General features: G+C 41.0%; 1 protein-coding gene across 2 annotated transcripts in view; it reads right to left on the bottom strand.

Moving 5' to 3' along the window:
- Positions 1–8,451, bottom strand: part of samd11 (sterile alpha motif domain containing 11) — a 59,197-nt gene extending 50,746 nt beyond the window's left edge. Inside the window, exons 1-2 of one of the 2 annotated variants that reach the window (XM_084428349.1) lie at positions 7,264–8,451; positions 5,868–5,959 (exon numbers count right to left, since the gene is read on the bottom strand). In XM_084428349.1, the coding sequence (XP_084284475.1) occupies positions 5,868–5,959; positions 7,264–7,720 (549 nt within the window). In that variant the 5' untranslated portion in view covers positions 7,721–8,451. Of the gene's footprint in view, positions 1–5,867; positions 5,960–7,024 lie in introns of both variants that reach the window. The other variant, XM_084428350.1, reaches the window with a different exon arrangement.
- Positions 8,452–27,062: the final 18,611 nt, after the last annotated feature.

The following is a 27,062-nucleotide window of genomic DNA, read 5'->3' on the forward strand; positions in this document are numbered from 1 at the left end:
GAAATTATGCCAAAGCAGGATCAGCTGCAAAGACAGAAAATTGGTCCAGAATGACGCAAACAAAGCACAGTGATGCAAAGAGTGAAAAGCCCCTGAAATGCTGCTTGGCATTCAGATTTGAGGACTGTAACCAAATGTTGTGTAAAATTAAGTTATAAAATTGAAATATATTTATTTATATTATTTACAATAAATGCATAAATGAAAAAATAATTACACAATAATATAAAGAAGTTTTAGATGAAGTTTAGCATGGCATTGCACTTTCTATGTAAACCATGTGGGATGGCATCAAACTGTATTTCAACAGTTGAGAGAAGAACTGGGTCAGTCGTATGTAAAAACTGACATTTGGAGGAGTGCGTCCATATGTAGCCGCAGTGGCTTTGTAATGATCAGCTGCTTGAGCTGATAGATAAGCCCTGTACCTTTCCCACCAACACCCACATCTACACACCCAGCTCTGATACCAGTACACACATTCAGGCGTCCCCCACCTGCCTGTAAAGCTTTCCTGCACTGTTTTCCTATAACCGACTTAGTGACAACATTTCCTGAATAATATCTCCAAATGATCTGAAAAATATGTGACAGTTTGAGATGTGCACAAACTCAGTTAGTTAAATGCTCACCTGTCTGTTACTAGAGGAAGAGGTTAGTGAGCTTCAAAACACTCATCTCTGCGGCAGCACAATCACGATTTGAAGCAAAAACGGCTAATAAAAATCAACGGAAAAATCCTGTTGTGAGTTTGGTGCGGTTTACTAGTGGGCTCTAATTTGCTTTAATTCATGAATGCATCACACTGCAGAGACTGCCTGGCTGCTCGCTGCTGTCCTGAGGAGGGATCCTGCCGTTGCCATAGCAGCATAGCCTCGGATCCATGTGAGGGATACAAACACACCGCTACACAAACCCTCGTACGGCGCACAGACACGCGCACACATCATGTCTAACCCCCCACAGCGAGGGAGCTGTTGTGAGACTGTGTGGCGTCAGCCCCCATTCCTGCCTGTACCCAGTCCTCCAGCAACCCTCTGCCAAATGAGCGCTGGCCTACGCTAACAAACCTCACCTAATACCACACGCTTCACAGCAAAAATATCACTGTCTAATTATGCTGCTGTTAACGCAGCTCTGGTGAATTTGAATCGCACAGTCGACACCTGAATTACTTGCGTAAACAAGCCGTTTTAACCACGTCATCCAACAGTAGAGTGGAAGATCTGGAATAGAAGAACAAAACTTAAATAAAGGGTTATAGGTCACTTAAACTGGACAATCCTGTCATTATGTACTCACTCTCATGCTGTTCTAAACCTGTAGGACTTTTTCTCTTCTATGGAACACAAAAGAAGATATTTTGAGAAATGGTTCAGTTTTTAATTTTTTTCATCTGGACGTTAATGGTAACCAAAGCTGTTAAATTCTTCAAATCTTCTTCTTTTGTGGTTCGCAGAAGAATGTATGTCATACTCATTAAAAACGACATGAGGGTGAGTAAATGATGACAGAATTTAAATTTCTTTAAAGACGTATGCCAAACTTCTCCCATCATTTAGTCCACTTAAACCCCATCCCTCCATAATCAACTAAAAGCTCGCATTCATGTTTGAGTGCAAAGGCCACATCTCACAATCCAATCAACAACCGATGCATAGAACCAAGTTCCTGTCCTACATTTTTTCTTTTCCGACAATCTGTTAAACTCAGATGTACTGTATGTCAAAACGCAGAAGAAAAGGTCTGTCACTACTTTCGTTTCATTGCGACTTTAAGCCGTTTTTTTCAGTACAACGCTCCAAAAATGTTAATATACAAGCCTCATCAGACAGGAAGATTATCCACGAATAACGACTTAAATTTCAGTCTGTTTCGGTCTGTTCAGTTTCACATAAAACTATAGGAACACGTTTTCCATGTTTATAACACTTTTATATAGAAACAATAAAGAAAAAAACAATCGGTGAAATTAGATACTAGTAACCCTTCCGTGGATATTCCATATCATAGCAAGCAAAGCGTCTCAACTAAAAAAAAGTTGTGCTGCCAAAAACGCTCTCAAGCGCCCACAGCTAGGCGTTTTCTGCAGAGCGACTAGCGTTTTCAGCTGCCTAAAAATGCTTGGGCGAACACGCGGCCTAAATATGAAAGAATAACATAATTAACATTTTTGGGTGGACTATTCCTTTCATGTTCAGTTACAGTACTTCTTGCCTCAGAAGGCTGTGTACTAGGAGTGCAATAAATGCATCAATAACTGCTAAGATTGTTCTCTTTGAAGAACCAACTCTGAAAGGTTTAGACTGCGACATCACTGTCCTCCATGTTTTTTTAACCAGCCTTGTTCCCAACCCCCCAGTGACAACTTTTTCTTGACCCGGGACGCAGCCGGGAGAAGCTCAGATTCTAAGAGATATTTACGAGACGGAGCGGAGTGTAATTTCCTGCCAGCATCCACTAGTTCCGCTGACAAAACAGGGGAAAGGAAGCACATTTCTCCTGGGAGACAACAGCCAGGCCAACTGAATGACTCTGTCTCTTAAAGCAACAACAACACGTGACCATCCATCCGTCTGCACAGAAACATGCAAACAATGGTTCTATGTCAGCGAGCACACTTCATTAGGACATATCTACACATAATTTATTAGCAGGAGGACAATAAACCACAACAACTCAAAGGTCTACGACCTACATATCGCACCTAAGCTAACTGTTATGATGAACTTATGAACTTGAAGAGAAAACTTTTCACCGCAGTGCAGGTCTTGCCTCTGATATGGCCATTGAGGGTAGAAAAAAACGGTTAAATATGCGGTTACCGAGTAATTAAAGTAATGAATGGAACTGAGCTGTTTAGAATGACTCCACCATGATTCAAAGGATCAGTCATAAAACAATGTAATGAAGAAAACTGTCATCCTCTCAGAGACCATGAACGCCAGCACAGAGCATGTTGCCATATTCATTTGCATCAAGCTTGACAGGACCTGTTGTTTTGTACATGTTCTTGTCTTTACATTTAATCGTGCGGGAGCTGTGGATGCCAATTCACAAAAGCTTCTTTCAAACAGAAGCGCGCATGTGCTAAATACGGTTCATACACAGTTCAGTTATGAAAGTGACTGTATTCTATAGTCAAAGTGATTGTCCATCTTCAGGGCTTACAGCTGAATTGAGAGCAAATTTGGTTGATGCGTGCAACAGCAACCATGTCATCAATCATTGATATATGTATATGGCATGAGGCATGCACTTCACAAAACTTGTTCTTTTCTGTCAACTAAAAGCCATCATGTTAGCATATAGTTGACAATCTCAAAAACGTATGTAAAGACACTAAAAACCAATATACTATTGTACTTAAACAAAAAAACAACATGAGAAACATAAGATATAATAAGCAGGTCAACCATTTGAGAGCACTTTAGAAGTAATCCAACTGCTGTTAGAAAGCATGACGAGTTCTTGACAGTCTTTGAGTACAGTGGAAGAGAGAGTGTGTGTTACATTCAAAAACGAGAGTGAACAAAACTAATATAGAGGTGTTAATTGTATTCTCAACATTTAGTATTTCTTTCATATGAAAGCATTAACATGTGTGAAGATTTATATCATGTGTGAAAGTGAGTGTTTTATGATAAAGTGTGTATGTACTGTGTCACTATTTGACTGGTTGTAGAGTGAAGGAGTTGTGGCTACTTTCTCATTTCCCAACTACTACACAATCTGTAAAGTCTCTGAAAAGTGTTAATACTCTGGTTCTTTTAATGTTGTTCTGTTTATTTGAGCGATTCAACACAGCAGCATTGACTCCAACCAGTGGGGTGAGTTTGGGGCATGGCTACCTATTTGACAGACCGATGGCAGTGTTTGGGAAAGCTTTTTCCTTATAAGCTGAAGTGTGTCATTTTTGCACCACTAATGGCACCAAAACGAATTTGGTGCTGCTAAACAGAATTTTGCAATTCTGTTTGGTGCCACTAGTGGTGCTAAACTTGCACATTTCAGCTTTAAGGGAAAAACAGAAGAGAGGCCAGAATGTCCACATCTTCAAAAAGCAGTAGCATCAAAATGAGGAATGAATCGACATGGAACATTTTAACAACTTCAACGATAAATGAATGAATGAACTGCAATGCCGGATATTACTCAAACAGCATACAAAAGTGGGTGACCAGATTTGAAGATAACTGTGACAGTTCTTCATCACATACATGGTGTATCAAAAAAAAAGGTTGAGTAAATAGTGCACACCAAAGATCAAGTATAACAGTCATCTTCCAAGTAGTAAGATCCAAAAATCTTCAGATGAAATCACATCACTTAAAAGAAAATGTATATGTGTGATTCAAAACAATCAGATGGAAGCTGGTTAAACCAATTAAAAAGCAAGACCATTTTAGTCAGGGTCTGATTCATCTGAACACTATCAGATGATACAGCACCACAGAACCCTTCCACTTGGGGAATGATAAGACAACAATCAGATATTGCCAGTCACAAGCCTACTCGACTTCATCTTCAAAATCAGCCTCCATGAGATTCTAACGCCCTCAGTGAGAGGTAATATAAGGGCCCAAAACAACTAAGCCATTAAGTTTTTATCTCCTCTGGCTCTGGCTCTGGCTCTGGCTCAGGCCCTCCTCAGTAGTTTACCTGCATCACTCAAACACCTCCAGCTTATCTGAAGCGCCTTCGCTTTGCGTGCCGCAGCCTCAGTAATCACCGGTAGCTACGTTCAGTAGCTCAGTAAGCTTCTTATGCCCTTCCCCTCCAGATTAACCGTTAGAGGCGGCAACAGACGCGCTCAGTTCAGATAAAACACAGCACCTGTGTGGACAAATACTGCAAGCAGCCAATCACTAGCCAGCTTGGTGCATGCACACACACGCTCACACACACAATGCACAAAGCAGCACAGAGGTGGGAGATATCACAGAGTGAGAATAAAGAGATATGAAAGTCCATACATCAGCTATTAATATTACTGATTAACTTCAAGATATGATCGCTGTCCGTGACATTGCCATGTCACAGAAACAGAGCAAAAAATCTGTAAAAATACCTTCTAGAGAGATGAATCTTTCAACTACTCCCAATTTCTTTCTGACCTTCATGAACACACTGAACTAGTTTTGTCGTCTACATGATCGATGAAGCATCCTAGAAAAGTGAAAGGAGCGTGTGGCATATTTTGCTCGAACATCTGCTACAGACAATCTGTGACCTTACATTGCCGCTCGGAGTCCAACAAACCAAAACAATCAATTCCAACCATTTCACATTTCCTTGTACTTGGTCTTTATTTACTTTCTGAGAAACAACCGTGACAGCACTAACAGCAAGTCACTGTCCTTAACATCTCTAATGCAATTCAGAGAAAAATGCATCAAACTGTGTAGGCTAATTCAGCAGCAGCAGCGTCATCCACCGCTTAACATTTCACTGAATAACGTTTGCTTTATGCTTTGCATGCGGGACCATTTCAATATGCGATAGCATACAATGTACAAACTTGGTCTTCCTGTAATGTTAATGAAACCTTTAAAGTGATAGTTCATCCAAAAGTGATAGTTTTATTATCATTTAGTCTCTCTTGTTAGATCTTATGCACAGTCTCAGTCACCACTGACTTTCACTGTATGGAAAAATGAAGCAATGAAAGTGAATGGTGACTGAGCTGCTAACATCTCCTTTTGAAAGAGAGAAAGTCATACAGATATGGAACAACATGACTGAATAAAAGACAGAATTTTCATTTCTGAGTGAACTATACCTTTATATATATAAGAACAAGTTATATCAATATGTTTAAAATACACATTAATGCCAAAATAGACCAAATTGAATTGCAAACTTACCACAGGAGATGAAATTCTACAGCCAGGGCAGTCGCAGATTGGAGGATGTACCTGTAAGATTCCTTTGGACATAAGTGTCTTCAGACTTTTCCCTAAAAAATAAAACCCCAATCAGTAACCTTTTAGATTCCTGCAAATGTATGCCTGCATGGAGTACGAAACAATTCACTCACTTGTTCATTCGACAAAATCATTTTTTTAAATCGTCATTCAGAAATGGACCTGCATCGTATCACTGTATCAAACTGTATCAAATGCCATACATCTGTCAAGCTCATTTGTGACTCACTATCACTGTGCCCCAAAAGTGTCTTAAAAAGACATTCATTTAATTTAGTGACCAATAGTGATACCAAGAGTGCACATGTATAAAATTAGTCTGTTAACCAAAATAAACTGTTGTCTGAAAGGAGACCTGAAAATAAACTCAAGTAACCATATAAAATACTTCAGATGAGCAGGTACATCATCACAAAGTTATTGCACATACTGTAACATATCAAAATATGGTGTTTTTCTACTTTAAATCTTTGTAAACACAAGCTGTTTGTATAATAATGTGCCGCTGTATCCTAATCCTGATGTACTGCACTTAATAAAAAAATAATAAAAAAACTCAATATGTACTTCACTACCTGAACAATATATTGACAATGATTATAAAATAAAAACTATAATGTAGCAACCCATTAAAACTGAAAAGCTTCATATCAGACTTAAAAATGGTTAAGTAAAATCAGTGATAACCTAAAGAGTTAAGTTCATTGCACTTTTCGACCACAAACTGATAAAGAAAAATTGCGTTGAAACACTGTAAAATAGGCTAAATAGAAATGACAAATGAACGTGGCAAACTGAACGGATGCAAATAAACATGTTATTACGACACAATGAAGAAGAAAAAAAGAAAAAAACGAAACAAAACACTTTAGATGAGCAGCTAGTACAGAGTAACTACACATATAACATCTTTTAAGTTTGGTTTGTTATACCTCAGAAAAGTCTACCGGTTAAAATCTTAGTAAACAAGTTGCTTAATCCATAACTGTTTGATAATGTACCACGGTGTCATAATCCTGATCTACTCTACTTTATGTAGACGTGCACTTCAGTTTGAAAAGTTTTAAAATCCAAGTAAAAATCTATTTCGTCAATACCTGTTCAATCCACGTGCGTAAAAAAGACCTTTCTCCTTTTTTCCCAAAAGTGCGAATCCAAAGCCGTTCGACTCAAAGCACAGCGCGCTCTTCTCAGTGCAATAAAGTAGTTACTGTTAAGTAACCCATATTTTTTATCCCCCCAAAAGCGGTTCTGTTAATTCAAGAACACGATGGAGGCTAAATGAACCCGTATTCCAAAAGTAATATCCACTCGGCTGCACACGCCATTGACTTACCTTTGTGCCTAATACTCCGTTTCCAGTCTTTGGCTGTCTCTCTTCCACTCACGAACTGGAACTCGTTTGGGGTGAGCCACTCAGCCCGGTATTTGATGGAGGGCCCTTTGCTGCCCTGGCACAGTTTGTTAATGTATAGTAGTGCTTTGTTTTCCCCGCATTCCACTTCGATACAAGGCTCCCCGTTGTCGAAAAACGGCTGAAAGTCCGGGATAGACGAGAAGCTCTCTAGCATGAAGTCGTCCGGGTGGTGGTGAAGGTGCTGCTGATGCAGCGCGGTGTCGCGAAAGCCCAAGTACGCGCGCTGATGATGGGCGAAAATGTGATCGTACGGCGGCGGATGAGGGGTCACCACGGGGATAGCGGTGGCATTTAAAGGGGCCAGGTATTCGGGCTGGTTGAAGGCGGCTAATGCCATGTCTTCTCCATCCAGTCTCTCCTTTTTGATGGCAGGCATGTTACCCGAAGCGGAGCGCCGGTAACGTGTGATTAGCAGTTCATGCGTCCCAACTTGTGTCCCTCTTCGTGGAGTTCCAGGCGCACCGGTGTGTTTACGCACGACTCCCGCGTCGCTGGCTGACAGCAGAGCGCTTAAGTTCAGCCATTCACCACTTCACTCTTCTCCTCAGTGCACTGCTCGCATGACGGGTCTCCCCGCGCTCCTGCCCACCACATCTAATCGGACTAATGCCTGACATCTCCGCCAGATATTAACGCTGAGCGTGCTCAGTGCCTAATGATTGTTTATCCCGCGTTTCCTTTAAAATAATCACTATGGCAACTTCGCTATGCTTATTTCCTGCATCAACTCCAGTGATAAGTTTATTTTCGTCCTGAAAGTAATGAGGACACCATACACCTACGATGTTTTAACGCATTATAAGGCGTGTATATGTAGTGCAGATCACGTAAAAGTTCAGTAGTACATGCACAGTGGGTGAGCCAAACTGGCTCGGAGCATTTTCATATCTGACGAGGATAGAAATAATTAAGCTATCTATGCGCGCCTTTTCGATTGCAAATGATGCCTGGCGCTAATGGGACTTTAGTGGGGGTTTTTTTTCTCTCTATCTCTCTCCCTCGTTCTTTCTTTTAACCCCTAATACGTCGCTGAAGTCACGCTTTAGTTCACAGACCCAGACCAAACAAGATTTGCACTCTCCGCCGCTTCTCAAACTTGGCCCATTTAAACAGCGGAGGCAGCGCGAGCGCACTGAAGGGGGTCCGCGACGGCCGAGGTTGCGTCACGGTTTCCAGTCACTGCATAAAGTTCACAGAAATCATTTGATTTAGGTTTTATTTTCCATTGTCAAACAGCAATGTGGTTACCTTTAATCTGTTATGGTGAATTTTTGATTTACCAAAAGACGACTTGTTGACTCTAAATAGCCTACAATATACCATAGCCTATACATACAAAGGAAAATAATGTTAATATGCAACAGAAAAAAAGATTACTGTAAGTTATTGAACATGCAGTGTTCAGTAAAAAAAAAGTACTTTAAAAATACAATATATTTTAAAATAAACATAATTTTAATGTTGTTTATTTTTTGTCAGTTTAGCCTATATACAGTGGAGTGTTGTTTTGCATGTTATTTACCGTTTACTGCATTATTTCAGTCTTATATGTCAACTTGTTTTTCTCTGGGTGACATTTTGTTTTTATTGGTGACAGTTGCTGGAAATGCCAAGTTTGAGTCTTTAATCTGATATAATCTTGAACTTTAAGTCATCAGGCCTTGTTGCAAAATAATTGAGGCAGTGGTTGCCAGAACTCTACAGAAAAAATACATCGACAAAGTTACAGAAGTAACAGTGTGGCTGTAAAAATTTTTACTGCTGGAACAGTCAGTGTATTTTTATTCTAATGTAAATTTAACAAAAATAAACTGCCACTTAAGCTGAAGTTTTCTATTTTCTTTGAGAGATTAGTAGATTCAGCTTTCAGTGGCACTTTATTTTTGTTAAATTCACACACACACACACACACACACACACGCAAATCAAAAGGACTTTTTTATTGTTGATAAATATATATACATATCAAAAAGACTAGTAATTACTTTTATTGGCTATGACATCCAACATGGCCATTTATTTACTAAAATGTACAATCTGAAAAAAGTAAAGTGTAAAATGAATACATATCCAACAACAAATTATCTAATAATCATTGTGACACTATTTTGTTCAGGTTTATGGCCTTTGTGCATTGTGATATGTAAACAATGCTTGATATGTAAACAATGCTCAAAAGTAGCTATAGTTATGAATATATATATACATATATTATATATATATATATATATAATCAGATTACAAACAAAAATCAAAAAGACTAATCTTACAGTTATTGACTATTACATACAATATTTCTGTTTATTTACACATTTACAACATTTTTTTTGTTTTGGCCTAATTGTTATAGATAGAAGTTTATATGTACAAGTCTATCAAATTATTCTCTAGGTGTTGTCGAATACAGTCCAGGTGGCTGTTAAATTCTGTAGCAGTCTTTGTTATTTAACACAAATAAATAATGTCACAAAGCTGCCACTGAATGCTTTAGCAGCAACAACCTGTTAAAAACATTTTTTGCATCCAGTCTAATCTCTCAAACAAAATGATTCTCTTGGTGTTGTTGAATACTGTACTCTCCAGCCCGGAGGTGCACAAGCAGATCCTGGTTTCAGTGTTAGAAGAACAACAGTCAATAATAATAAAAACATATTTTAAAATGTAATTTCTATTTATTTTAAACTGCCTAAATATTTGAAGGAAAAGATCATCATTATTGTTATTGTTGATAAATCTGCTCAGTCTTCGTGAAAACAAACAAAGCTTATTGGAATAAAAGAAGCTTGATTACTAATCACAAAGTGTTTTATAAACACTGTTGTTTGACTATATAGCCTGGGAGACTTTAGACTTTCTATGCACCATTTAGACCCACAAAGACATATCACAAGAAAACTGGAAACAATCTAAAGGTCAAAGGTTCTCAAGAGACCTCAGGAGATCCCTGAAACCCCAAGTGTGAGGATCCCCCACGGGGATACCCTGCCCCCTCACCCCCACCCCCACTCTCTTCTTCATTATAACCACTGATGACTCATGAGGGACTCACAGTGCACTATTTATGAAGGAGGGGTTCCCCTAACTTTACAGATGACAACCTATATAGGATCTGCCCACAGTTTGGGTTCAGGACGGCTTCCCCTGAACTTTCAGCCCCCACATTATCGACAGTTCAGCAGAACAAGTCCTGTGGCATCCTCTTCTTGCTCATCAAAATGAAAGTGCCACCCACTCACACAGTGCATGAAATGGTTTCACATTTCACAACACGCACCAAGCAACTTCTCTGTTTTTTTATTGTATAAAGTTTACATAAAATCTCACACATGCTTATGACTACAGAGTAATAAAATGTACAAGCTGAAAAAAGTAAAGTGTAAAATGAATACATATTCAACAACAAATGATCTAATATTCATTGTGACACTATTTTGTTCAAGTTTATGGCCTTTGTGCATTGTGATATGTAAACAATGCTTGATATGTAAACAATGCTCAAAAGTAGCTATAGTTATGAATAAGGTGGGAGTTGTTTATCCAGTTGATATTACAAATATTGGTAAACAAGTAATTAATAACTTTTCCATTCATCTATTCTTTAGCTTTTCAAACTATAAACTCCAAGTTATATTTAGGAGGCCTTAATATTGCTATAAGACTATTGTTTAATACTTCCTCAAATCATTTCACATTTTATAAATGACAACATACATACACACAGTAGGCCCATCTTTAATGCAGATCTGACCTTAACACTGTTTGAAACTTAAGTATATGCAGTAGACATTTGGTACATGAACAAAAAAACTAAATAAAGCAAGAACATGCGAATATCTAAAAAATATTTACATTTACTAATTAAAAGCTGTTTTACTTCCAGTAAAATGCTGATTTTTCTGTTGGTCTGCTTATTATTAAACCGATTCCTCAGTGTAATACATGTCAATAACTTTGTTTTCTCCGTATTCTCTCAGTGTATGTCGATGCCCAGAGTCCTGTCGGATGTAGAGAACCCCCTTGCAGTCGTCCCCGCCTCCGCGCCGTTGTTGGCAGCGGCCCCGGAGCCACAGCGCTGCCGGCGGGGGAGAGAGGTAATAAATAACCCGGGGAGAGGAGCGGAGACCGCCGGGCGGTGCACAGTCTGACCTGACAAATACTCACTGGAAAACCATCAGAGAGCTAGAGCCCACCCCTAATGCTTGGAGCCAGCCTTTCAGACATGAGCAGAAAAATATATAGGCCTGCCCATATTGGAAAAAAACAGCGTCTCTCTTCCCCATCACCATTAAAACAGTGAAAAATGCTGTGAGAGTAATTAAAGGTTTACTCAATATAATTCTCATTAAAAATGTCTTACAAATAAAGAAATAACAGCGCTTTTGAGAAATACCATTAAATGATGTACGTTTACATGAGATGAAGACTAAATACAAGTTTTCTACATGTAGCAGGTTTCCCACTCTAGATGTTTCATGCAATTGACTGAGCTACTACAAATCAATCAATCAATCAAGAATGAGATGAGAAAACTTTGTTGTGAAGCAGCAGCTACTAAATACATTTCATGCATCCAGGCCAACAAGTGTCAGGATAAAGTCTGAAACAACTGGGTACTGAATTATTTACACATTTTACATAAGATTATTAGTATTACACCAAGTTATATCATCTGTCAAAATAGTATTCTGTCAACTATATACCGTAGCCTAATGTTTTTCCTTCATTTGCTTTTTCTACAGGTTCTCATAAAACTTCTATTGGATATTAAATGGACTCTCCAGAGGGACTTTCGGGATCACAGTTGCCAGCTCATGCAGCGCCGGTAAAGTGATGCTGTGTAATGTAAAACCCTGAGCGTCTCCTCAGGTTTGTGCTGTGGTGCCGGCGCCCTCCGCTGCTCTCTGGAGATCTAGAAGCCATGGAGGCAGTCTGTGATCCCAGCCGGCAGCCCAAGCTACCACATGGGATTTATTTCCTAGCTGAGTGGGTGGGCGGCCAGGGAGGATACTGATTTTAGCCCAGTATCTAAAGCTGTCAACACCATCAGAAGCAACGAAACCTCATCTCTTTTCCTTCCCTGAACACTACACTTTACCTTTACAAATATGCATCCATACACTACAGTTCAAAAGACTGGGATCTGTAAGATTTTTGTGCTCAGCTCACCCATGCTGTATTTATTTGATAAAAAATACAGTAAAAACAGTAACAAAAGTTTGTTACAATTTAAAAGAACTATTTTAAAATGTAATTTATTCTTGTGATGAAAAAGCTGAATTTTTATCATCATTCCTCCAGTCTTCAGTGTCATAAGATCCTTCATAAATCATTCTAATATGTTGATTTTCTGCTCAAGAAACATTTCTTATTAATATCAATGTTGAAAACAGTTTTATTTTTTGATTTTAACAATTTTATATTTGATTAAATGCTGATCCTTTCAACTTTCTATTTATCAAAAAAAAAATTAAATAGAATTTTACATAGATATTATCTTTTATAGCATTATAAATGTCTTAACTGTTACTTTATACATCCTTGCTGAAATATAAATATCTTACTGATTATTGAACGGCATTGTACATATACATACCAAACACCAGTTTTGTTTTCAAGGATGCTAGGACTATTATTGTCTAATTCTACCATTGCTCTATGCATGACATCACATTATACACATGGTCTGTACTTGTGACTTATTTAAACTGTAAATACTCACAGATAATGTCATGACTTTGATTCCAAAGCTAGTAGGTCAGTGATAGTCAAATATTCAGCTGCATAGCTTGAATACATCCCTGCCATGATAATCATGCTGTAAATAGAAAGAAAAAAAGAGTTTGCGTTATTGACAACAGTGCCATACTGTTTATGCCAAGCTGTGGAAGGAACATAAATTATTCCTTATCTCATCTGCAATCCATTTTACAAAAGGTCCAACAATATGTGGAGGGCATCAAAGAAAGCTAACAGTTAGCCCTCCACAAAATTGCATTTATAGGCCATTTGTTTAGGCCACACCAACAGCTGAAATGTGCAGGATTATTTTGAGATAACCAGTGGAATAAGATTTAAGATAAATCTGCTGTTTCATATAACACACAAAAGAATTGCAGGAATAATACAGTATATACTATTATGATTTATAATGATATTTAAGATTTATATTCTGCAAAACAGAAATATTTCTTGAATGAAGATCTAAAAAGTCTCTGTATTGCTCAGATAGGACTATTATTTTGCCGGTTAGCCTATCTGTATGCTGTATACAGCAAGAGTTAAACCTGCAAAGAGTAGTTCCTGATCTCTCAGGCCGTATTGATTTTTCCCTCCATGATCTGAAACCAGCAATCAGCATTGTGGTTTGAAATAGCCCTGAAACAAGAGCCAAGACGTCAATGAGTCGCCGACACGTTTCAATTAGCGCGCCGCCCAGGCCGATTTGTCCCCCGGGGCACATTGGCTCCACAGGCTGGTCACGCCAGGAGAGATGTTCCATAGAGTTACGTGATATTGGGAAATTATTATATCAGTAAGGGGCAATGCAGGTAAATCTGTGCATTAACTCACAATGTGTACGAGATGTTTTGGTCTTGCCACACAGATGACAGTGAGGTAATTCGGTTTCTAGTCAACTCAATCACTTCTCCCTCTTTAATTAAATTGCTGAAGAGGGTAATGGAGGAATAGCAGACTCCACAATACAGAGTCCTAACGTCTGGAGTCTGGACATAAGGTCTATCACACATAGTGACTTCATAACTGAATATCTATCATATTAATGCAATGCTCAATGTGTTAGAGCATCTGCACAAACTAAGGGATGCACAATATAACAGTACTATATCGGTCACTGGACAATATTAGAGTTTTTATCGGTCTTGATTAGTATTGAATTGCAGTATTAATCAGCATTTAATTATACATGGTAATTTCCTTTATTTTTACATTAAAATTGGCATGAATGTAATCTTTAGCTCTCAAAATTAAATTGTTTTTACAATGATTTTACCATTTATCTTAATTGTACATTGACGTCAAAGACTGCGAGCCCCAATCTTTCTAGTCTTAAACGTAAACTAACATCTATACTAACTTTAAAGATTCTTCTAAAATGTAAAAGAACTATGTTATGTTTTTGATTGGGGAATTAAGTCATTATGTTACAATTCACAAAACTAGGACAGTATCATTGACCTGTGAAGAGAGGTGAAATTCATCAAAACAAACATTAGCCTATTCTGGATAATAGTTTTAACTCATGCTCAGTGGTCCGTCACATATTTTGGACCATTTAACTAGTCTTGCCTGTGAACTTGTGAAATAAAGTGACTCATATTTCAAGACTTTTACCCAACTTGGGTTCTAGCTAGTCTGTGTTTTGAGTATGTGGGCACAGCATCCCTAAAGTCAGCGGTTTCTCTGACCTTCAGCCACTAAGCTCCGCTCCAACAGTTCTCATCAGCAACACTACACTGCACACTCTGAAGCCCTGTGGAAGTAGACTATAGTGGTAGAGAGAGAGAGAGAGAAGAGGGGGTTTGATGCCCCCCAGATCCCTCCTCATCTGCCCTTAGAGGTCCTAAGAACCCCTCCAGTTCTCCTCTCACTCTTCAGCAGCTCAGCCTCACTTCCACCGCAGGTCATCCTCCCCCCAGAACCCGATCGATAGCGCTCTTCTGCTTTCATCGGACCAGCATTGTGGAGAAGCTGCACTTCCTGAAGAAACACCAATCCAGCCTTGAGTGAGCTGCATACGGATCTCTCACAGACAGGCCGGCTGCCCGCCAGACTCCACTCATTAGAGGCAGTCTGCTTTTTTTGGCTGCTTTAATAGATGCAGATAAAGAATGACACAAAATGAGGAAATGTCACTTATTTGAACTTGAGTTGCCTGCGTGAACAGCACAGATCCATGTGTTAGAGAATCTGCGCAAATCACTGAGAAATGCACAATATATCTTTATACTACGGGGCAGTTGAATGGTGGAATCTGATTGGTTTACAAACATTCTAAGGTGACCAATTATTTTCAGGGAAACGCACGGCTAAAGTAGTTAAAGGCAGGTCTTGACCGCATTACAGTTCTACCAATAAGACTCGGGAGGATTCTCGTATGAATGAATTGTATTTAGTAAATAAATAAGTAAACCCTCCACAAGCTCCGTCTCAAAGTTCTTTGGCGTAGGCCCCGTCCTTCGTCCAGGTCTTGAAGTTAACTGGTAGGTCCTGCCTGATGATAGAGGCAGGGGCGGAGCCTACCCCCGGACGAGTGGACGGGAGCCATCCTGGTTGTGGTGGGGAGGATGGAGGGGAACTTCGCTACGACACCTACAGGCAGCAAAATAGGAGGGTAAGATCTGTCTTTTTATATTTGATGTCAAGCTGTGATTGGCTGCGCAAGATTATAAATGAATGACGTGGCAGTGGAGTCTTTCTGTAGAACTTACGCTTTCATTTCCATATCACTTCGCCAAATGATTCCAGTTATTTACAACAGCAAAATAACCTAAACCCACCGAGACACCGACCAAGCAAATAAATATAGTAAACAATAGGATAAAAATGACAAATTATTTCCATGTTTTTTTTGCCACAAAATTACGTTTTATTATGTATTATGTATGTATTATTTATTAAAGAAAAGCACATATTCTTTCTCCCGCTCTCTCTCCCCAGTCAAATGCACACACATACAGTACGGACACACACTTGCACAGAAACATGTTGTCAGCGATGCTCTGACGATTTTATAAATAAAATAGTTTAACGACTTAAAAGCTACATGACATTTCTCACTAGCGAGGTAATAACGGCGCTGTTCTTGAAGCAGATAAACTTACAGTAGATACACTGCTGCCAAACACTGTTGAGAGACGCACAAACTCACGTAATTCACACACACCTAATCTCTCTCTCTCTCTAATAACTGCATTAGTCTGCTATCAATGGCTCTAGCCTCCATTACAAGCTCTAAAATGACGTTTTGGAATTAGCAACGGAGGCATGGGATGAGATGCGTAAGAAATTAGTCCTTAGAGATTAGAAATTAGAAATTCGAGATTTTTAAGGACAAAAACCTGACAAACGTAATGAAGTACATAACCATAGTATAAGTGGAATAATTGACGCCGGGCCCTTGAATTATTGAAAAATAATTTTCAATAATTGCCCATCGTCAATTTTTCCTTATGTACTATATTGGTTACCGGCCGATATTAAAGATTTTTTTTTTTTTTTTATCGGTATTGATCAGTAGTGAATATTTAATTGTGAATGCGCATTTTCTTCATTTTTTCAATGCTTAGTTAATCTTTAAACACTAATAATTTGATAACACTTCAAATATTTAACAAATATCAAATTGAAAATCCACTTTTTATATTGTACATTATAATGTTGTAGCATTTACAACACTTGATTAGTTTCTGTGGGCTTTATTTTTAATGTATTTAGACAAAACATTTTATAATTGTAATATCTGCCATTTATCTTTTATTGGCAATAATATGAAAATAATTATCAGCTTATTGATATCATTTAATAACCCTTTAATGTTGTTGTTGGCATCCTTCTGTCTCTAGAGACAATGGAGTCTGCACCTTAGTTGAGAAGTGTTTACTGAGTTGTGGAGCTGCATCGCCGGCTGTGGCTGAATAATCCAATGCGGGAGCTGCAGTTCCTACCACACTTGCTACAAGTGTGGTCATTGGTAGGGGCCATAGGGGAAGCAGTCGCAGGCTGGGTATTCTGCTGTTTACAGCTCTTCCTTTCCCTACGCTTGATCTCTCTCTTCTCCTCGGCCTGCTTAATGCCAGTTTTGACATCTGCACGCCAGCTAGAGCGGTCGGAGGTTGCTGTCGCAAGATCTGCTGGGTTAATGCTGCATGACTTCAAATCCCTCTTGCAGACATCCTTGTAGCGCAGGGCAGGTCGTCCGTTTGACCGTGTTCCTGTGGCTAGCTCGCCATAGAGGATATCCTTTGGGATGCGGCCATCGTCCATCCTGCATACGTGTCCAAGCCAGCGCAGGCGCCTCTGGGTGAGGATGGCGAACATGCTTAACATGCCTGCCTGGGCCAAAACGCCTGCGTTGGAGACGCGATCCTGCCAGGTGATGCCGAGGAGTCGTCTGAGGTTGCGCATGTGGAAGGCGTTCAGTCTTCGCTCTTGGTGCGTGAACAGGGTCCAAGCCTCACTGCCGTACAGAAGGGTGCTCAGCACGCACGCTTGGTACGCCTTCATCTTTGTGTTGAGGGTCAACATGGGGTTGTCCCACACACGCTTCGCTAGGCGGGCCATGGCGGTTGCTGCTTTGCCTATCCTTACGTTAAGCTCGGCGTCAAAGGATAGGTTGCTGGAGACTGTGGAGCCGAGGTATGTGAACTTGTCCACCACCTCCAGGATGTGGTCGCCAATGGTAATTGTGGGAGTGGTGCTGACATCCTGTCCCATGATGATGGTCTTCTTGAGGCTGATGGTAAGGCCAAACTCTGTGCATGCCTCAGCGAAACGAGTGATGAGTCGCTGAAGGGCAGCTTCAGTGTGAGCAGTGAGGGCGGCATCATCAGCAAAGAGCATTTCCCGTATGAGGACCTTGCGCACCTTGGTCTTCGCTCTGAGGCGAGCGAGATTAAAGAGGTTCCCGTCACTCCGTGTGTGGAGGAAGATGCCATCTTCGGACTCGCTGAATGCGTAGCGCAGGAGCAGGGAGAAGAATATGCCGAACAGTGTCGGGGCCAGGACACACCCTTGTTTCACGCCGCTCTTGATTGGGAAGGGGTCCGATGCTGATCCGTCGTACTGTACTGTGCCAGACATGTTGTCGTGGAACGACTCGACCAACTTCAGAAGCTTGGGGGGGCATCCAATCTTGTGGAGGAGGGCGAAGAGGCCAGACCGACTGACTAAGTCAAACGCCTTGGTCAGGTCGATGAAGGCGAGGAACAAGGGACGTCGCTGTTCACGGCACTTTTCCTGCAGCTGCCTGAGGGAGAACACCATGTCGATGGTTGAGCGCTTGGCCCGGAACCCACACTGCGACTCAGGATACACACGGTCAGCAATCGCCTGCAGGCGGTTGAGGACTACCCTGGCGAAGGCTTTTCCCACGGTGCTGAGGAGAGAGATCCCGCGATAGTTGTTGCAATCGCTCCGGTTGCCCTTGTTCTTGTAGAGCGTGACGATCTTCGCATCCCGCATGTCTTGGGGTATTGTTCCCTCTTTCCAGCACTGGAGCAAAAGCTCATGGAGATGTCCAAGGAGAGAGCTCTCTTTTACTGCCTTCACAACCTCTGATGGGATTCCGTCGCTGCCTGGTGCTTTCCCACAGGACAGCGAGTCAATGGCCTTGCTGAGCTCCTCGATGGTGGGTGGGGAGTCGAGTTTTTCCATGGTGGGTAGTAGGGTGGTGTTTTCCATGGCTGTGTCGGTGACGACGTTCTCCCTGGAGTACAGCTCCCCATAGTGCTCAACCCATCTCTCCATCTGCTCGCCACGGTCCTTGATGATATTGCCGGAGGTGGACTTGAGGGGTGCGATCTTGGTGACACTTGGTCCAAATGCTTTCTTCATCCCCTCGTACATGACGCGGGTGTTTCCGCAGTCCGCAGAGGTCTGGATGTCGCTGCAAAGCTTCAGCCAGTAATCATTGGCGCACCTGCGGGCGACCCTCTTGGCGTTATTGCGGGCTTCTCTGTAGGCGACCAGTGTCTTCTTGGAGGGCTTCCTCTTGTACTCCAGAAGCGCAGCACCCTTGGCGGTTATGGCAGGCTCCATCTCTTCAATCCCAGCCTCAAACCAGTCCTCGTTTTTCCTGACTCTCCTCCCGAAGGTGTCTGAAGCGGCTTGGTATATGGCATCGCGGATGAAGTCCCAGCGAGCTGTGGCGCAGTCTGTGGGGCAGTCTTTCAGGGCTTTGTCGATGGCCTCAGCGAAGCATTCACGCAGCTCAGGTTTTGAAGTTCTGGCTGTATCGATGCGGGGCCGGCCCTTCTGCTTAGAGCGGTGGGTCTGCCTGGGTCGGAGACGTACCATGCTGCCGACCAGAGAATGGTCGGTGTCGCAGTCGGCGCTATGATAGCTGCGCGTGCGGAGCACGTGGTTCAGCATGGGTCTCCTGGTGATGACGAGGTCCAGCTGGTGCCAGTGCTTTGACCTGGGATGTCGCCAGGACACTCTATGGTGGGGCTTGGTGGGGTAGAAGGTGTTGGTGATAGCGAGGTCATGGAGGGAGCAGAGCTCAAGTAGCCGCTGACCGTTCTCATTCAATTTGCCAACTCCAAAGTGACCGATGCAACGTGGCCAGGAGGTGTGGGTTGTGCCTACCCGTGCGTTGAAGTCTCCGAGCAGGAACAGGTTGTCCTTCGCTGGGATCTCTCTGATCCTTGCCTCGAGCTCCTCATAGAATGCATCTTTAGCCTCGGCTGTGGAGCTGAGTGTGGGGGCGTAGACACTAAGGATGTGTGTAGGTCCCGAGGAGGTAGTGAGGCGGAGTGAGAGGATGCGCTCAGTTCCCTGAGAAGGAGGTTCGACTGTCGATAGGAGGATGTTGCGGACTGCAAAGCCAACGCCATGGAGTCGGCGCTCGTCTGACTCCAGGCCTTGCCAGAAGAACGTGTAATCCTTCTCCTTGAGACTGCCACTGGAGGCGAGGCGTGTCTCCTGGAGGGCCGCGATGTCAATGTTCCGCTTGGCCAGCTCGCGGTCGATGATGGCAGTTTTCCTGGCGTCGTCAACTTGCTTGAGGTCGTCAGAGAGGCCAGGGCACATTGTTCTGACGTTCCAGGTAGCCAGCCGTAGGGCTGGCGGTTTCTGTTCCTTTTTCTTTCTGTGTTTGCCTGGTGCTCGATTTTACAACAAGCCTGTCGATTTTGTCTAAGCTTCACGCACCCGATGAAGCAAGCAAGTTGTGGCGGGGTAGTACCTTATTGCCCGGGGGCTGCCCGGGTTGGGGCGGGCGGTAACTTCCCAATGGAGTCAGGGGACTCCTCCCACCGTCGAGAGCAACCCCTAGCGCCCGGCTCTACGCCAAACGAGCCTGGGCTTATCACTGGTGTCTGCTGCTCCCCGTGTTGGATCAACGCTGAGACAGCGAAGCTGGAGTGACCTCTCCAGGTGCAGGCCTGGGCAGGTGGTAAGAAGGTCCTGGAGTGCCCAGTGCCAGGACCCCCTCTCGGCGTTGCTGGCAGAGTCCGGCGGAAAGGCAAGCCGATACGGCCGGTGCCAGCGCAGCTGCAGGAGATGCCAGAAGGCATCGCAGAGCTCAGCCAACTGCCTACGGGTCTCCGTACCGGATTTTTTATCTGGGTTTACTTCCCATAGCCTTTGGCCAGCCAAGGCCAACCTGCAAGGCAGCAGGAAACTCGTGGAGGGCGGGGTCGTTCATTTCCCGTGCAGATGCAAAGCATCCGCCCACTGCCCACAACCCTTTAATAAATGTAATCTATTTAATCTATATCAGGCATTACATACAAATAAATAAATAAATAAATAAATAAAGCATCATTTCACCCTGCATTATTTTTTTACGTGAAACGAAAACAGCACAGGAGTCTGAGAGAGACAATCACCAAGGATGAAGAGACATGATCATAACATCCTAAAATACTGGATAATAATCTTTACCGTATAACATAGACTACAGAAAGACAAACATTGTTTGAGACGTTTAGCTCAGATTTAGACATATCTTATTCACTCAGGTGACAGCTGATCCAACTGTACATTTTCCATCATCTTCAGCCAAAGTAAAAAAAAACAGGTGTCCGTAACTAAAAGTTCACTGGAATCTATTTTGTTGATTTAAGATGACAAGGAAGTAATATATCGGAAAAGAAGAGGCAGTTTGGCAAGTTAGTTAACAGTTCCTTCCAGGAAGACATTCTTTTGAGTATTTACCATTTAACTTAATTTTGGAAGATGATCCAAGGTCTTTGTAACCATAAATCGAATGAGCTTCTCTTTCTCCTGCCTGCGAATAGGCAAACGTTAGCACGCTAGAATTAACCTTTAAGGATTCTCAAAACTTTATCCGGGGTAAATCTGTCCTGTGACAAATTACTCCAGTTACGCTTTTAATGTGTAGTTTCCAGTGTTGGTTGAAACCCAATCCGTTTCCCACAACACCCAAAACAGGACAATCAAAATGTCGTCCAAACAGACTTTCAATCTGTCCAGGCTGAACCACAGCATCTCGTTTTATTGGAGGCCTGAATCACAGCCTTTTCTGGAAACTGTCGGGGTGCCGGCAAACGTGTACGTATTTTCCACTCTTCACGTGACGTTTGAGACAGGATGACCGCGGGAGAGCACGGCAGGATCCGGCGGCAGCTGCCAAGCCAAGGGGACAAATCTGAACTGCGCAAACACAGTCATGTCAGCGGCAGCCCAGCTACGCTTGCCCTGGAATGGCACCCTTTCACATATTTAGACAACGTCTGAGCCTCTGACTCACCCTGAAATACAGAGGAGGAAGCACTGACAAAACGAGAGACAGTGTCTTTAACATTTCCAGACGATCCAAAATAGATACAGATTTTACCAGACTGATTGTAACTAAATGGTGAATTGAGAGAGGGTAGCACTTCGCAGAACACTTTCAGTCTTGTGTCTCTAAAATAACACGATCTATACAGTATTTATGAGGAAACGAAAATGGCCAAACCTCATAAATATATGTAATGAGGTTGTTTACTGGATGGCTGTTGAATTGGGAATGGGAATTTTGTGTGTGTCTCATGAGACATTTGTGAATGAATATGAATAGTAACAGTGAATGTACATGTAACAACCAACCATTTGAAGCAATACATTTAGTTTGTGTCAATAACAATGCATTTGTTTTGGAGCTATTTATTAACATTTTAAAAGATATATATTTAAAAAATGCAATTCATACATAAAACCAGAAATTATATAATAGAAAGGACACTTGCAGATCCTCATGATTGTGTGTCAAGGTCAATAAGGCTCTTAAAACATCTGATAATAAAAATAAATAAAAATTGTCAAGATTAGATCCAATTGTAAAATGTCATGTGGTAATATTTATAAAAAATAATAATTCAAAACGTAAAAATTAGGATGTGTGGACTCGCATGTATTCAAGGTCATAAGGTGTAAGGAATCTTTTAATGATGGTCAAGCCACGTGACATTTTTGGAGTCTTAAATGTAGCCTACACTTTTGTAAATAAAAGTTTTTCAAAACCATATGAAACCAACATGAAAACAAAGAGTACATACTAAGAACTTGACACAGGTTTTAAACTAGATTTTTAAAAGATTACTTTACTTTGTCATCTTATATGTCATTAACTCATTTTTAAGAATGAGTTCATCAAGATCTACTGAGTGAGTAACGAGAGAAGCAAAGAACTACGTCACGTTAGCATTCCTGTAAGTTAGCATTGTTGAGAGTAAATGTGGAAAGATGGAGTGTGAATTAAGGACACTAATATTCCCTGTGGTCTCTGATGGGGGGTGAGGCGGAGGAATGCTCGGCGGAGCAATCCCGCTTGGCAGGTAGATGAACTGCAGATCATACGGGCAGGCAAGTGGTGATTAATGGGAGCGGGAAGGCGCTGGAAGGAAAACAACGCCATAAATCAACGTCGCGACGATGGTAATTGTAATTGAAATGAATTTGTCTGCCAGGAGCCAGGCATTGCAATTGATATTGACCAAAGCCCTGGTGGTCCATAGAAAATGAAATTGAGAAAATGTATTCAGAGTATCCACAGTAAGATCTATACATCACAGTATGAAACAATAACTGTAGGCCAATAAGAAGAGGGAGAAAAGCTAAAGCCGGTGTGCGTGTCAGATGCTACTGAGCCATCGTATCCGCAAGGTGGATGTTGTAGATTTATGAGAAAATCTTGAATGTGATGTCAATGAAAAATACTAGGGCTGGGACAATACACCTATATCTCCCGATTCGATACTTGGGTGCCGATACGATATATAATGCGATTTCTTTTAAGAATTGCGATTCTACAAGTATTGCGATTCGATATTGATATTTTTTTTAACACTAGACCATAGGGAAAAGTCAACACAGCTTTGAATGTTGCGATATGACTTTGTCAAAGTTTAATAGACAGACGAATTGAAAGATCGCGTGGGTGTTTGAATCGAGATCAGTCTTTTAAAGATGAATCATGCAGCTCTATTGTCTTATCTCTCTCTCAGCATATGAGTAGCGCGAGGGCTTTTCAGTGCTTTCAGTCTCACGTCTCTTCCACGCGTCCACTTGGGATATTACGTCACTCAACACTCATAGACAAAGACACATTTCATCCTCTGTTGGAACGAAAGTGGCTAACTTCTGGCAACCTCATCTACAAGCAAGGACAAAAATAAAGCAATTGAATTTGAATTAATATCGAATCTGAAAAAAAATCATCTATTTTAGAATCGTTAAAAACAATTGTTGTCCTATTGTTAGTTTAACTGCTGCTATTGTTCTCATTTGCAAGTCACTTTGGATAAAAGTGTCTGCTAAATGAATAAATGTAAATGTAAATGCAATATGATTTTAAATATAATTACAATTTAAAAAAAAAATCTTATTTTAAATTGTAATTTATTCCTGTGAAGGGAAAGCAGCCATTACTCCAGTCTTCAGTGTCACATGATCCTTTATTCTAATATGTTGATTTGGTGATCAAGAAACATTTCTTATTATCAATATTGAAAATGTTGTGCTGCTTAATATTTTTGTGGAAATCTTACTGACCCCAAACTTTTCAACGTTAGTGTAGATATAATAGCCTTAAACTTTTTGTTTGCCAAGTCTCATTAAATACTTTCTTAATTTTTAAAATGTTGAAATGGTAAATTGCCCCATTATGCTATTTTAAAGGTTCCTTGTTTTGTTTCCGAGGTATCCCACAATAGCTTTACATGCATCTAGTGCCTATAACTTTTCACAGTACTGTAGTTTTGCAGGTAGGTTTCTTCAAGCATCTTGGATATGTTTTTCTGGATTTAGTCTGTCTCAGACATGAAAAAAAATAGAAAAACTGAGACAGACTAAATCCAGAAAAAGTTAATGTAATCACAGACTCGATGATGGTGAGATCAGAACTCCGTGTGGAGCAGACTGGCTGTTGTCAGACTGATATAAACTGAAATATATTTATATAAATAGATATAAACCATTTTTTGGGTGAAAATACTAGCGTGCCTAAGACTTTTTCACAGTGTCTAAAACGGTCCAGTCTCTCTAAACCCCTCATTTTTGCGAGCCTACTCTGCTCTGATTGGTCTGATGGCCCAGTCTGTTGTGATTGGTAAACCACCAACAGCGGGTGTCGGAAACAAAATAGTAAATTCCATATATATGAAATTCAGCTCCGGAGGCTTCCTCAACACTTGTATACACAGTGATATGAACAGTAACGATGCCGCTTTTTCCATATCATTTCAAGCGCGAGTCCTCATCCATCCTCATCCAATGTGGTTTTGCAGCGCAGAAAACAGCGTCTTCTCGACATATAGACAACACAAACCAAACTCTTCCAGGCCTACAACTACAGTGTTTGGAGGGCGGGTCATAGTAGACATTGTTGAGGGCAGCTAATGAACACCATGGGCTAGCTTTATGCAAATTTGTTACAAACCTACGTAGGTTCGAGCAGGTAGTGATACTGGAAATACTGTTGACTCGTTTCAGGCAGTTCAGAATCGGTTCTTTCTATTGGGAGACAATAACATTTATCATGAATTTTTATCTTTGAAACGTTGCAAATATTTTACATTCAAAAACAGCTATTTAACACACTACATGAAAGGTAATATATGAACAAGCATAATAGGGGCACTTTAAATTTGATGGAATTTCTCTATGCTTTGATATGATATGATATGATATATGTATAAAAAGTGGGGGGGAAAGAGAAAAATGTCACTTTTTGCACTTTTTTCAAAGAACTTTAAATTTTTGTGTATAATTTGTACTTTTTTGTACAGTGACTGTACTAACAGTGTTTGGCGTCATGCAGGAGCATTTGTAGCCAAACTACGTTGGCTTCTGGAGAGTTTGCTTTACCAGCACATTACATTGGCGTACTGTAATTCGAACAGAGCCAGTGGTGATTCAGTTCCCAGGTCTACGGAGAGGCTCGGAGGAATATCTCGGCTGGAGGGGCCCATGCAGGAAGAACACACAGCTGAACACAATGTGGGATCGGCTACGAGCTAATTGTACCACTTAAAAAACCCTGACGCTACTTTACAATAAAGTCTGTATTGTTTCGGTTTTGCAATCTTGCCCTTCTGTTAAGCAGAATTATGAGCAAGCAAAGTGCATAATGCAGGGCCGCTTGTTTTCTAACCTCAGACTAATAGTTCCGGGAGGTTTTCATGTGCACTTTTTGCACAGATATAGAAGAAATCTATATTTCATAAGTGTGCTGTGTAGCTACAGCACCCAATTATCAGCAGATAAGACGGAGGGAAGCCCCGGAGCATCAAGACAGATATTTAGACCAAGGGAATCAGGCTTGCAGGGACCAAAACCCCAGGGGCACTACAGCCTCACCAAGCTTTTCCCCCCTCTTTTTCTTTCCTTCGACTACCTCCCTCCATCATTACTTCACCTACGGGGTTCAATTAGTGGTGACAGCAGCTCGCACCATGAGCCTGTAGCAGGAAACAGGGCGAGTCTAAATCACCACACCACACTAGAGAGGCCTACAGCACACACACAAACATGACAAAACACTCATCCGCTCACATCACTGGTGCTCGGGTCCTAACAAATGTCGTTGAACTGCCAGAAAAACACTGATTTTTTTCCCCCAGTTGTTCGGCTTAGCACCATAACATGCAGCGTTCTGTGGGTAAGCACACTCACTATACTCCACCAGTCAGAATTAGTGCACTTTTACCCACACAAACATGTATTGTTACACTGACCTCAGCCAACAAATACTGTTCTGCACCATCTATGTAATCGATACAGCTTCAACACACGGTAAGGTCACTTACAGGTCAAGCATAACTCATGGTAGGCAGATGAATATTGATCTAGAGGGACCAGGGACTGTTCACAGGGCAGGCGGCCCACAGATCAGCCTTGGGCAGAGGAAACAGAGGTCACGGGCTAGAGCGAGCACAGTTCATACACACTGAACTTTTAACACCTCAGAAAACTCTATAGGGTTAGCCACTTGATGACCAAAATTTTACTATACACTAACTAGTATACAGTAAAGCTGTACACACCGCCCACAATGCACAAATGTCAGTATAATTATTTACAGTAGAGGAGTCTTTGGAAATGCCCTTTATAAATGAATAAATACAGAACCATATTACAACAAAATACAGTTACTGCTGTTTATAAAAACTTTTTTTATATATCCTTTGATAATCCTTTAGGAAAACCCTTAGAAAATAAAACAAAAATATTTTTTATATTTATAATAAAAAAATTATATTTAAAAAAATAAAATAAAATAAATATAATACACATAATTACCACATTCTACAACAAAATATACAAATAGTTATTGCAGTTTATATATATAAGCTAATATTGGATCATAATAATACAAAAAGGTTTTTTTTTTAGTTTTTTTTTTTATGGTGGCTAACACCAAATTATAATTAAACCCCCATGAAATCACATTTTATGTCCTGTGTTTACAATTTCTAAATAAGAAGTTAGAACAAAATATGAACGTCTCTTTAAATGGCAAACATGCTATT

The sequence above is a fragment of the Rutilus rutilus genome (genome assembly GCF_951802725.1).
Source record: "Rutilus rutilus genome assembly, chromosome: 13".
NCBI lineage: Eukaryota > Metazoa > Chordata > Actinopteri > Cypriniformes > Leuciscidae > Rutilus > Rutilus rutilus.